Source organism: Sinocyclocheilus grahami, unplaced genomic scaffold (assembly GCF_001515645.1).
Source record: "Sinocyclocheilus grahami isolate Dianchi unplaced genomic scaffold, SAMN03320097.WGS_v1.1 scaffold1038.1, whole genome shotgun sequence".
Classification (NCBI taxonomy): Eukaryota; Metazoa; Chordata; class Actinopteri; order Cypriniformes; family Cyprinidae; genus Sinocyclocheilus; species Sinocyclocheilus grahami.
The window spans coordinates 347,910-362,020 of record NW_015506217.1 but is presented as its reverse complement, the minus strand read 5'-3'; the positions used below and the strand labels follow the sequence as shown (position 1 = coordinate 362,020).

At 35.6% G+C, this 14,111-nt stretch overlaps 1 protein-coding gene across 3 annotated transcripts; it reads right to left on the bottom strand.

The window, feature by feature from the left end:
- Window positions 1–10,002: 10,002 nt before the first annotated feature.
- LOC107565989 (epigen-like) lies at window positions 10,003–12,318 on the bottom strand. Of its 3 annotated transcripts, none has more exons than XM_016251339.1 (5): window positions 12,044–12,318; window positions 11,829–11,958; window positions 11,289–11,409; window positions 10,815–10,967; window positions 10,003–10,606 (listed from the first exon to the last, which is right to left on the bottom strand). In XM_016251339.1, exons 2-5 carry the CDS (start codon window positions 11,914–11,916, stop codon window positions 10,552–10,554), a joined length of 417 nt encoding a protein of 138 aa, XP_016106825.1. In that variant the 5' UTR covers window positions 11,917–11,958; window positions 12,044–12,318; the 3' UTR covers window positions 10,003–10,551. The 3 variants fall into 3 exon arrangements, with proteins under 3 accessions (XP_016106825.1, XP_016106824.1, XP_016106823.1); XM_016251338.1 differs by having other exon boundaries at window positions 11,289–11,406; window positions 11,829–11,927; window positions 12,044–12,312; XM_016251337.1 differs by having other exon boundaries at window positions 11,829–11,927; window positions 12,044–12,310.
- Between the last annotated feature and the right edge of the window lie 1,793 nt (window positions 12,319–14,111).

Sequence of the window (14,111 nt, the reverse complement as noted above, 5' to 3'; positions counted from 1 at the left end):
GCACAGACAGCATCACATAAACCACATTCTCTCGCAGAAACCTACGTGAGTTAATGACCTGAAAATGACGTTAACAACTGGACTTGATAAAAATGTCCAGAAATTTTGTATGCAATACCTTTGACAATAATCCTGAGCGGGTATTAGCACAATATATTGATGGAAATTCTGCCATCATCCAGTCAATTTTCAGCAGTTATATCATTGAGATCAATATGGCCAACCCAGCCAATAAAGGTGCATGTTTTCTCCATTAGTTTGGTTCATTTAGGCATATATGAACACTATATGAATATTTGAGCAATCATGCTTTTATCCACATATCATAATTCATAATGATAAATGTGTTACATAAAATGCAGTGATGCCTAATTTTGTGGGTGAGCACATTACTTGCAGTTGAAAAATGTTGCAAAAAGTACACAGACTTGCTCTGCTAACCATGAGAAATACAGAAAAGAAAATTTGCTGCGGTTGCTGCTGCGGCAAAGCAAAGTATGAACCCCTTTTTTTACTATTTCACTTCAGTAAATCGTCAGATGTCACTGTCAATGGACGAGACTTATGATGCAAGCCTGAATAACCAGAACAGTGACAAATTCAAGAAATACAAAGAGGATATTGAGAAGGCAGTAAGTGTGGTTTAAAAACATCTTGTACTATATGGAATTTGAATTATATATAATCTATGTTTTTGTCAGAGAATTAATTCAGCAATGTAGTAAAATTCTCATGTATTTAATATCATGTAAATAAGTGAATGAATGTAAAGAGAAAAATACTTTATATAAAAATATATATATAACAGTAACTTTGTGATAACACAATATTAAAAGCAGTTTTAAAAAAAATCTGACACAGCTTTGTCTCATGTAGATTCGTAGCAGCTACAACAATGTAAAAGGTTTCCTTTCTGCTACTGTCACTGGTTTTAGGTAGGATATTTTTTCTCCTTAAATTTCTGCTTGGATATTGTCAGACTTTTTTTTTTAGTTAAAATGCAATTGTGTTTGAGCAGGCCTGGAAGTGTGATCGTAGACTTCGTTATTAAGTCATCTGAGGAGATAAAGACTTCTGAGGAGTTAAGCCAAGCACTACACACCAACATGAAAGACCTCGATTTCAATATTGATCCACTTTCAGTCGCTCAAACTGGTAAAAGAAAATGCTGTACTTTTCTTCAGAACAAATATGCAAAATTACGTCAAATATGCAAGGGACAAAACACAGTAACAGTGTTTGTAGTATATGCTTCATAGAGCTGCAACATCTACATCTGTCCGTATGTTCCAGATAACAAATACATGCGGGAAAGAGACGCTGTGTTTCCGGAACAAGATATGACACTCTCCTGCCCTGCCACCAACCAACTTGGAACTGTAGACTGGAGATTTCAAGGAGACATAATACAGCCAAGCAGTCATTATATTTTCTCACAAGATCATCTCTACCTCACAGTCAAGCGTGTTAACATCGGAGATAATGGTGAGTCTTTGCACCCATGGCAGATCAAAGTCACTGAAAAATCTTGTATATTATCTCATTTGTGCTAGATAAACATCTATATCTAGACTTCAATTCAACCAACAGCATAAAATAAAGATGATTATAAATTTGCAATTCTGCAAATACATCAAATATATGCATATAGTTAATGCTAATCTAAATGAGTGAAATTTATGAATTGAATGTGACAAATCTATAAATATAACCGAGTACAGTGTTTATGGTTGTGTGATTACATTTTAAATGTATTTTATTTCTATATTTGATTACTTTGTAGAAACTAGGGCTGCAACAACTAATTGCTAAAATCGTTCATGAAAATAATCGACAATGAATTTGATGATCAGTTAATCATGTCTGTGCGCTGTGCATAAAAAAACATCCGTCAGGATCGCTTTTCTATGGACAAAACACATTTGAAATATAGTGGAGTTCCTGTGGGACCCAAGTTGATTGAAATTTGAGAATCCTTGGCCTTATTTCAGTTTTCATAGCCTTATAGATGTACATCGTTTGGAGAACAACACTGGAATAACATAAAAAAAAAATATATATATTAAAGGGGTCATGAACTGCCTATGTTTTTTATTTTGTACTGTTCTCTGAGGTCCACTTAAAATGTCAAGATTTTTACATCAAAAACATTTTGAAGTAATATTTTGAAGTAACCCCCCTCATCAGAACACTGTTTGAATAGGCGTGGCGGTTTGTAGACTCAGAAGTAAACGCCCACTGCTATGATTGGCTAACACTTGTGTATGTTTGACAGCCTACATCCTTCATAGATGGACGCTGCTGTGTTTTAGGCAAAAAAAAAACAAAAAAAAACGTGAATACCCTGTACATATCAAATGATCTGTAATAACAAACAAAGCAATAGTGACCACGTAATAAAAACACTTGTGTGGTGCGATATCAGATCCAATATATTCTGCACAGCATCGTCTTTTAGTTTCAATCTTTCTGAAAATCCTGTCGATTTGTGCCTTGTTTGTAAACAAATCAGCAGTAAAATGAAGTGGACAAAGGACCAATTTCTTACTGACACAGTCTGTAACTTTTAAGTTTATCAAATAAAATTCTTAAACTTACAGGATCTGTGAAAATGACCTCTTATATGTCCAAAGATCAATGGAATTTTGACTTTTCAATGACCCCTTTAAAAGTATTAATTAGCAATTACTGATTTTTTTTATCCAAACAATCAATTAATCAAAGAAATAATCAACAGAATAATCGATTATCAAAATAATTGTTAGTTGCAGCCCTACTAGAATCTATGAACAAAACAAATCTGCATTAGAAGATTGGAAGACCTCTTTTAACTGTTCTCATGTCTTTGTAACTGAAATTAAATATATGTCCGTTTTGTTTTTGTAGGGCGTTACGAATGTGTATACAATACAAACATAGGGCCACATATTACTTGGGACAGAATTGACTATATTAAGCCATATCCTAGTATGCAAGTGCCTAGTAACAAGACATACAAATGTGAAAATCAGGAGGTTGCACTCGACTGCTGTGTGCATTCTGATTACTCGGTACATTGGGTGCAGAACACAAAAAACAACAGTAAGTGTTTATCAGAAATGCAAAATAATTTATATCTACTTGTATACATTTATTCTTGAAACAGCAATGTGACGGTTATTTTAGTATATCAGTAGCCACATCTGTGATGTCTTTCTTCTGCATCTTGTATTTCCAGAAATGGATTCTCTGAGATGCATTACAGAAAAGATTCAAATCACAGCTGAAAGTTCATGTGCTAAAACTATCATATACACCTGCAAACTGGACAACACAGCTCTACTTGGATTTTCATATAGCTCAAGGGCTGTGCAACTGGTTGTTTCCAAACCTATACAGCAACTCCCAAACAGCCGTAAGTTCAAATAGCGTTTTTATCTTAGTGGACCCTGTTTTCATTCCTGGTTGCCCCACACAATTACAACTCTGGACATACATGTTATCAAACTCAAATATATAAAATACTATGTTTTAAAAATCAGTTTGTACTATTTACATTATTTTCTCTCTTTTTTTCATAGCTGTCACATGCTATAATGACATATATGGTTTTGGAAAAGTTGATGACACTGCTAAAGGAGACTGTGAGAAAGACGAAGTTGGCTTTAGAGAAGGAGTGTGCGGTTCTGATGGCTTATGGGAAACTGTAAAGGACACCTGTGTGCTTCGTATCATTGATCAACTGGAACAGGAATCAGAGGTTTGCTTTTCAGTTTTACTGCCTTCCCTGTTGCTTATAATGCATAATATTACCTGTGCATCACAATACGTATATTGTATACCGAGTAGATCTGTAAGGTAATATAGGGAAATGACACAATTGTTGCTCAATCCAGGATATTGTCAAAGACAAGATACAAACAGCAAACCCTTTTTGCTTATCTTTGTTTCATTTTTCAGGGTTTAGATGCTGAAACGTTAACAGATTTTGTGGATAAAGTGAACAATGCCACCGAAGACAATGAAGGAGCAATAGTTCAATCTGAAGCTACAGTTTCAGCAATGGTGGAAATACTTAACAATATTGCAAATGTCTCTCAAACTGTTATGCTGGATGAAGGTGTCATAGAGGCAAGTTAAAGTTTAAATTACATCCACAACTAAATTGAATTGCCATAGTATAATGCTGACCACAAACTAGTTGACTTGAGTTTTTAGTGGCTCTATGTATTCTTTTTTTTTTTAATATAAATTTCATTCAGTTGTTGCCCTTCAAGTTGAGAAACTGCAGTAGTATCATCTAAAAGTGATGCCTTTTAACATCTCACATCATTTATCTTACAGAATTTCCTCAGTATAGTGGATGCCATTTCATCAGAGACAGTGAAACCTGTATGGGAACAGCTAAATTCAAATGGCGAAAGCCAAGGCAACAGCTCTCAACTCCTGAATGCCATTGAAATTGTTATAAAATCAACATCAGACACCAATTTCAACATAACCAGTCCAACCAACTCATTCCTGTTCAAAAAAGTAACAACATCCGAAGACTTCAGGGAAGTATTAAAGCTCAGCTCAACAGCTGAAATAATCATCCCGGATATTGCATCTAGTCATAAAAACGTTACAATTACAGCAGTGGCCTTCTCCTCCCTGGGCAACGTTATGCCTGCAAGAAATCGTACCGATAACCAAAATACAACTGAAAATGTCATCAACGGACTGAGGGAAATGACACAATTGTTGCTCAATCCAGGATATTGTCAAAGACAAGATACAAACAGCAAACCCTTTTTGCTTATCTTTGTTTCATTTTTCAGGGTTTAGATGCTGAAACGTTAACAGATTTTGTGGATAAAGTGAACAATGCCACCGAAGACAATGAAGGAGCAATAGTTCAATCTGAAGCTACAGTTTCAGCAATGGTGGAAATACTTAACAATATTGCAAATGTCTCTCAAACTGTTATGCTGGATGAAGGTGTCATAGAGGCAAGTTAAAGTTTAAATTACATCCACAACTGAATTGAATTGCCATAGTATAATGCTGACCACAAACTAGTTGACTTGAGTTTTTAGTGGCTCTATGTATTATTTTTTTTTAAATATAAATTTCATTCAGTTGTTGCCCTTCAAGTTGAGAAACTGCAGTAGTATCATCTAAAAGTGATGCCTTTTAACATCTCACATCATTTATCTTACAGAATTTCCTCAGTATAGTGGATGCCATTTCATCAGAGACAGTGAAACCTGTATGGGAACAGCTAAATTCAAATGGCGAAAGCCAAGGCAACAGCTCTCAACTCCTGAATGCCATTGAAATTGTTATAAAATCAACATCAGACACCAATTTCAACATAACCAGTCCAACCAACTCATTCCTGTTCAAAAAAGTAACAACATCCGAAGACTTCAGGGAAGTATTAAAGCTCAGCTCAACAGCTGAAATAATCATCCCGGATATTGCATCTAGTCATAAAAACGTTACAATTACAGCAGTGGCCTTCTCCTCCCTGGGCAACGTTATGCCTGCAAGAAATCGTACCGATAACCAAAATACAACTGAAAATGTCATCAACGGACTGATTGTTGTAGTGAATACAAGTGTATCTATCAACAACATACAGCTAAACTTTGAAAAACTTAGAAATTCGGTAACTCTAAATAATAATTCAGTAAACCTAGGGAACCCCCAATGTGTTTTCTGGGAGTTCAACCTTTTTAATAGCTCCGGAGGATGGGACTCAACGGGATGTGAGGTCATACGGGTAAAAGGCACTGTCACATGTCACTGTAATCACACCACTTCGTTTTCATTACTGATGTCCCCTTTTGCTCCTGACGATCCTGCTTTGTCTGTCATTACATATGTTGGTGTTGCTATTTCAATAGCGAGCTTGGTTGTGTGCCTTATCATCGAAATGATCATCTGGAAGGAAGTATCTAGAAACTCTACATCACACGTTCGGCATACATCCTTAGTCAATATTGCTCTTTCTCTCCTGATCGCTGACATATGCTTCATTATCGGCGCTGCTATCGTAAAGCCTGGAACGGACTTTACTAACTCATGTAGCGCTGCAGTGTTTTTCACCCACTTCTTCTACCTGTCGCTGTTCTTCTGGATGCTGGTCTCAGCCATTCTTCTCCTCTACCGCACCACAATGGTCTTCTCTCAGATTTCCAAATCGGTCATGATGGCATTAGCCTTTCTTTTGGGCTACGGTGCACCTCTCCTCATCTCGGTTATTACCGTCGCCTCCACTGCTGGAAATAAACACTACGTCACACAGAATGAAGCATGTTGGCTGAACTGGGACCAGTCCAAGGCCCTTCTGGCTTTTGTCCTACCAGCTCTGGTCATTGTGGCTGTCAATATAATCATTGTGATAATAGTTTTGGTGAAAATGCTCAGGAGGGGAGTGGGAGAGAACAACAGAGACGAAAAGAACACCTTGGTGACGATTCTCAGATGTGTGGCAATTTTGACGCCCATCTTTGGCATCACTTGGGGTCTTGGCTTGGGCATCATGATAGCGCCTAAAGCTTTGGCCATCCACTACTTGTTTGCAATCTTCAACTCCTTGCAGGTATAAATGTTCACTTAGTTCACTTCACTTTTCAACATCAACTTTAAAGGGGCAATTCCTTTATAATTTACTCGCGCTCAAGTTGTTTCAAACCTGTATGAATTTCTTTCTTCTGCTGAACACAAAAGAAGACATTTTGAAGAACTTTGGTATCCAAACAGTTTCTGGTCCCCATTAACTTCCATAGCATTTGTTTCTTCCATTCTATTTAAGTTATTGGGGACCAGCGACTGTTTGGATACCAATATTCTTAAAAATGTCGTCTTTTGTGTTCAGCAGAAGAAAGAAATTCATACAGGTTTGAGGGTGAATAAATAATGACAGTTTTCATGTTTGAGGTGAACTATCACTTTAAAGGAATATTCTGGGTTAAGCTTAATCAACATAATTTGTTGTACAGTGTTGAAGTCACACAGAAGTCACTTTCAAACCAATCTGCTTTCTTTTGGTTAACATAGCAAATTAGCGGCTAGCTTAAACATGCAAAAATCTGCGTGGGGAAGTCTTTTCCCCCCAATTTCCAATAGCATGGAATCCTATTGAAATGCCTGGATTTTGCCCACAACAATTTGCTGAACAAAATGACCATAGCTTTACTGTGAGGCATTTACCAATCGGGCCAAAATGAATGTTAAAGGGTTAGTTGTCAGTAATTACTCACCCTCATATTGTTCCAAACCTGGAAGACCTTCGTTCATCTTCGGAACACAAATTACGGTATTTTAGATTAAATCTGAGAGCTTTCTGACCCTCCATAGACAGCCACACAACTACCACATTCAAGACCCAGAAAGGTAGCAAGAACATTGTTAAAATAGTCCATGTGACATCAGTAGTTCAATCTTAATTTTATGAAGCTATGAGAATACTTTTTGTGCGCAAAGAAAACAAAAATAATGACTTTATTCAACAAATTCTTCTATTCCCTGTTAGTCCTAATGCAGGAGCCGGCATTCTGTGCACTTCAGGGACCATGATGCGCTGCACCATGTTTACAAGCAGAAGACACATGATGTACATAAAACAGTCTTCGTAAACATATCTGAAGATTTCAACAGACTTGCAATTTGTTTGCCCAGCCTTACTTATTTGAGGCAGAATATACAGACGGTGAACTAAGAGATGGACGTTCTACGTCAGAACGCTGGCTCCTGCGTCAGCAGCACCACACATGGTACTCTCATGAACATGAACATGAACAGAAGAATTTGTTGAATAAAGTCGTTATTTTTGTTTTCTTTGTGCACAAAAATATTCTCGTAGCTTCATAATATTAAGATTGAACCACTGATGTCACATGGACTACTTCAACGGTTTTCTTACTACCTTTCTGGGTCTTGAACGTGGTATAAATGAATGAATGATGCATTTATATAGAAATATCTTCATTTGTGTTCCGTGGATTAACGAAGGTCTTACAGGTTTGGAACGACATGATGGTGAGTAATTAATAACAGAATTTTCATTTTTTGGTGAATTATCCCTTTAAATGGTTTGGAAAAAATACAGTCTTTAGTATGAAATTAAGTCCAATTTTACAGCTCCAAAGATAATGCCGTAAACCCTAAAATGACAGCAAAAATGTGTTAAAAAAATTCACAGCTCATGTAATGTTTCAATGTTCAATTCACAAATGTTTCACAAAATAATGTAAATGCTTTTATAAAGATATCATTTAGTTCACAAAAATCCTTTCTTACAATTGACCACAAGCTCATATTCAGATCTGCCTCTATCCAATCAACAACTGGTTGGATGGAGGCAAATTAATTTAATTTAATTTAATATTATGCCACAAATGTGACCCTGGACCACAAAAACAGTCATAAGTAGTAAATATAATACAAGTAAATATATTGTATGGGTAAAAATTATCGATTTTATTTTATGCCAAAATCCATTAGGATATTAAGTAAAGATCGTGTTCCATGAAGATAATTTGTAAATGTCCTACCAGAAATATGTTGATTTTAAATATGAACTTAATTTTTGATTAGTAATATGCATTGCTAAGGACTTCATTTGGACAACTTTAAAGGTGATTTTCTCAATATTTTGATTTGCCCCCTCAGATTCCAGATTTTCAATTAGTTGTATCTCGGCCAAATATTGTCCTATCCTAACAAACCATACATCAATGGAAAGCTTATTTATTCAGCCTTCAGATAATGTATAAATCTCAATTTCGAAAAATTGACACTTATGACTGGTTTTGTGGTCCATGGTCACAAATGCGGTTGTTTAATCTTAACTTGTACTAAACCTGGAATATTAAAGGATTTATACATTTCATATCATTATCAAATAAAGAACAACTAACTTGTATGACCTGTTCACTAATTTCAGGGCTTCTTCATACTGGTCCTTGGAACACTGATGGAAAAGAAGGTAAGAGCTGAGTTTTCTGCTTTATGAACTGTGCTTAACATTCCTTTCTAAATATTTGGTGACTGAGATGATTGTTGTTTTTTCTTTTCTCCTAACAGGTTCGGGAGACACTTAAAAGAAGATTGAGAATCACTAGAGGCACTGGATCTCATGCCACACATGTAAACACATTTTCCTAGTTTATTTATTATTCTCAGGTTTTTCCATGCAAAAACATTTTTATAAAACACATTGGCATCTTTATTATCATAGACTTCAATCTCTGGTGCCCATTCCTACGGCAGAAGCAGTTCTTCCAACAGAACGACTCTTACAGATGTTTTCAACACTCTTTTGAGAAGAGGGAGGCGTAAGTACAGTGCTGCACTGTATCTTGATTTCTATTGCCTGAACTTTCAATGTAACATTCTTATGTTTTACAGATGCTGGGGCAAATTCCTCACACAACTCTGGAGCATCAGAAAGTTTTCTAAATGCTTAGCAGTACAGACAGGCGCTTTAATTTCCTGTCAGTACGTCTTTGTAATGCTGGGTTCAGTGCCACAGGCACAACTTCATACTGAAAAAGTTTGATTTCTGTCTTTCCATATGCTTGATTATAACTGTTTTCTATTAGTGGTCCAGATTGACCAATTTACAATAAAACATCTGTTTGTACCAAATTAAACTTTATGTGTACACACTGTTTTATGAAAACAGAAATTACATTCTGGTTTCTGTTTGAACACTGTTTAGTGTACCAACACCTTTGTCCTTTCTCTATTAAAATTCATAAATGAAAAACACCTGTTTTTAATTGCCATTATTAGGGGTGCTTGCTACCTATCGTTTGAAAATCGTTCTTTTCAGAATACAGAAAAACGTTTATTGTACATATTGAATTTTTTTTTTAAATAATAGGATCTGCTTTTCATTTTTCAAGCAACTTACAACATGAAACCCTGCAATACATTTACAGTTGAGTTTAATAATGCTTGAGCTGAGATCATAAAGATCATAATGCAGCAATGTGACAGTAATTTCAAACAAAAGACATTTTCACCTTTTTTTATTTTAGGTGCAAATTTTACACATTTGTCAATAAATAAACATCTGATACAAGTACATTCGCACAGTTTAGTTTTTATATTTAGTATTATTGTGTTTATAGCTGTGCAATAAATACCTATGTGCACTTACATAATACATTCATAACGGAGGCAGCCTAGGACATTTGCTTATGGATAAACAAAAATGCATGCAATCTACATGCAGTTTTTAAATGTTAGTAAATAATTGTCACATTACAGTGCCCAAGTTATAGTATAACTTGTAATTAATGTAAAATAATTGTGTTGAACAACCTGCATTTTCCCATTGTGACAGCTATTGTAATACATTACATTGATTAATGTGTCCTTTGTGGAACATGGAGATTTGCAAAGTTTCACCAAGTGTTTCTTTGCCATTTTCCATCCGTCCTCTAGAGGGTGTAGTGTCTCTACTCCACAGTCTGGCCTGTCTCGCTAGTAGAATCGGTCTTGATATTTTGTCCTCCTTGTCTTAGGCCTAAAAACACTTTATTTAAGAGCATGAATTATATCTGGCCCAATAAATTAAACAGAGTTTTCAGAGCCATAGTTCTTGTAGGGTGGTGATGACTTCCGACACCTGTGAAGTATAAACCAGAAAATATTTAAACATTCAATGAATGCTTCCATTGTCATTGATTTACAAAAGTTGCCTGATAATATTACATTTAAAGTTTAAGGAATTAATTATCAATGTAAAATAAAGAAATACATTTAAAAAATAATCAATAAACAAAGCAGTTGCTACTTGAATAATAAAAGCCTAAACGCTCTATTCAGGATTTTACCTTTTCTTTAAACAGCAGTACATCAGTCCGACGATGATTCCCAGTAATAAAACTACACCACAGCTAATTCCAATGACTTCTTCAGGACTAGACAATTGTTGGGTGTCCAAAATAACATGTTCACAGCGCATACCGCTGTACATTTTGTCACACCTAAAGAGCAGAAACCACATTTGTTAGGAAGGTCTTGGAATCCATCGTTTAAAGACCCTATGAAACGGCCTGTTGACTACAGTTCTTTTTCCATATGTTGATACCTCGTGAAACAGGAAATTTGGGTGTGACATATCTAAGAGATCATCTCATTTTGTAAACATCCACAAGGCTTTATTCACATCACAGCCACAACCCAAACGTTGCAACTTGCTAGTCTGCTAATCAAACACACATGAACTAGATAATCAAGACCTGATCAGTGTCAACTGATTGATGGGATCTTTAATGTATTGAGTTGTTTTTGGTGGCTGGTCTCACCGGCAGATGGGGGTGTGCAGGTCGGAGGAGTAGGAACACGCACCGTTGACACAGAATCCCTCATGTTCTGGACCGCAGGGCATTTGAATAGCCAAAACTCGCGGTTCCTCTCCACTTCCTGCTGATTGACACCCACACACACCCAGACAGTTAAGCATGAAGGATAGTGATTTTAATGGATAGGCATTCAGACTTGTGTCCACATGCCAAAGAACCTGCATTCTTAGCACAGTGCATATTTTAAATTACACGGTTGCTCATTTCATATAAAACAAAGGGTCACACTTTATTTCAGTAGCTAGTCCCCTTTAGCCATCATACTAACTATAACTTAGCATCTACATGTCAACAAACTATAATTAGAGTATATATACAGAGAGAGAGATAATAAATTATATTAAAATAGAAAACTGTTGTTTTAATTGTTTTACTGTAATTTTTGATCAAATAAATGCAGCCTGGTAAGAGACATTTTTAAAAAAACAATAAGAAGTTGTAGCCTTTCGAAATAATAATATATAATAATTTTGAAGTACTTACCATTACTGTGTGTTGTGTTGTATAGGATCGCATCCTCTGACTTCTCTTTAGTGTCTCCAAGTCCAGAGAAGACGGCTAACACTACCATCAATCCAAGTACTGATAGAGTTTTAAGATTATATTTTAGTAACTATACTTTGTCTTTAAAGTATTAGACAGTCATTTGATTGTAAGCTCCTTATTTATTTTGTGTTATGAAAAGTATTATAACTCACCCTGATAGTGCAAACACCTTTTATCCACTTGTTGTGTCATGCTGTGGCCCAAATACAGGTTCAGTCTGTCTGGATATTCTGGGTTTGTCCGGTTTTCCTCAAACTTCGGCTGCTCTCCAAATGAAAGTGGGTTTTCCCCACAATTTATACCATCCTTCTATATTCTTTTCTGCGTCACTAATGGTAGCCAATCATTTTAACTAGTGACAGGAACTGCAGTGATTCCAGAGTCTTTTACCCATACCTGTACAATGCTCCGCATCACTTCCTGGTCCACAGGCAAGCAGCGTGCACAGGCGTGTTTTGCCCCAAATTTTTTGTTTTTTCAGTGACCAAAGTATTTGCCTGCAGCTGTAAAAACAGGCTTTTGACATAGTTATTGGCACAAGTGATATTAAAGAAAAGTCTAATTACAGACACAGTCAAAGTATTATTTTAATTGTTAAATTTTATGTTTTACTGACACTCATGTCCCATTACATTCCTGTCACATAATGAAAGCAAGAAGTATTCCCGGGAAAAAAAAGCATCCTATTTTGAATGCTTTGCACATTTTTACACATTTTATTCTTTTTTGGGGTAGTCGCTCTTGTGTTTTTTATTAATTACAATAAAAAAAAATAACCTTACTCACGTACTAAACTCTGCAGTCTATATAGCATTTACCTGTAACTTGTAACCAGCAATTTGACATCATATTTAGCTGTTGGACACAGTTTAGATATAATCTAATTGCCAAAAAAATTAGAATCCGTTATTTCATATTTTTAAGCGTTTATGGGGGAAGACATAATTTAGCAATGACATATTTTAATGATTTTGAAAGATCCATTCATCTCAACAGCAAATTGGATATGTTAAATATATCACATAATAAGCAATAATCTTAAATTATTGGCACTGTCAATGATCTAACTGATTTCCAAAAAAGATATTTTTGAGTATGTTGGCAAGCGAAACATTTTGGTTATTGACTTCCATTGTGTTTCACAAAATGTCTTGTTTTCTGCTTCACAGGAGGAAGTCATACAGGTTTGGAACGACTTGAGGGTGCGAGTGAATGATGACAGTGTTGGTTTTTGAGTAAACTGCGCCTTTAAATCTTCCATGAGCAGGTTCATTAATGAAGACTCTTTCATTCACAGCTTCTTCTTGTAAACCACCAATTTTAAGAAGAGCAAGAATCAAATCCCTTTTTAAAGTCACAGACTGAAATAGGTATATTGATTTCTGAAGTGAAACCTTTAGCAACACAAGAGCCTTAAAAGGGATAGTTTACCAAAAATGAAAGTTCTGTCATCATTTATTCCCTCTCATGTAACGCAAAAGATGTTAGTCAGAATATCTGAGCTGATCTCTTTCATACAATAATAGCGAGTGGTGACCAAAAATGACAAAAAGCACAGTAAAAGTAGTCCATTCGACTCCTGCCATATCTATCAAATCTCATTCAGAATATGCATTATTTCCACGCCAAGACATGTCACGCCACATTTGATGTTAATGGTGCCAAACGTCATGGTTTTTGCTTGCTATTCTTGAGTTTTACACAGGAAGGGATGATTTTCATTGAATATTGACTTAAAATTCTGGTCTGTTCCTCATTCAGAGACATTATATTTTAAAACTTCAGAAGCATGCAAGTAGCACAAATTACTCTGACTTCACTTTCACGTCATATATATATATATATATATATATATATATACAGTGGGTACGGAAAGTATTCAGACCCCCTTAAAATTTTCACTCTTAACAATATTGCAATATTGCGCTAAAATCATTCAAGTTAAGTTTTTTTCCTCATTAATGTACACACAGCACCCCATATTGACAGAAAAACACAGAATTGTTGACATTTTTGCAGATTTATTAAAAAAGAAAAACTGAAATATCACATGGTCCTAAGTATTCAGACCCTTTGCTGTGACACTCATATATTTAACGCAGGTGCTGTCCATTTCTTCTGATCATCCTTGAGAGGGTTCTACTCCTTCATTTGAGTCCAGCTGTGTTTGAATATACTGATTGGACTTGATTAGGAAAGCCACAAACCTGTCTATATAAG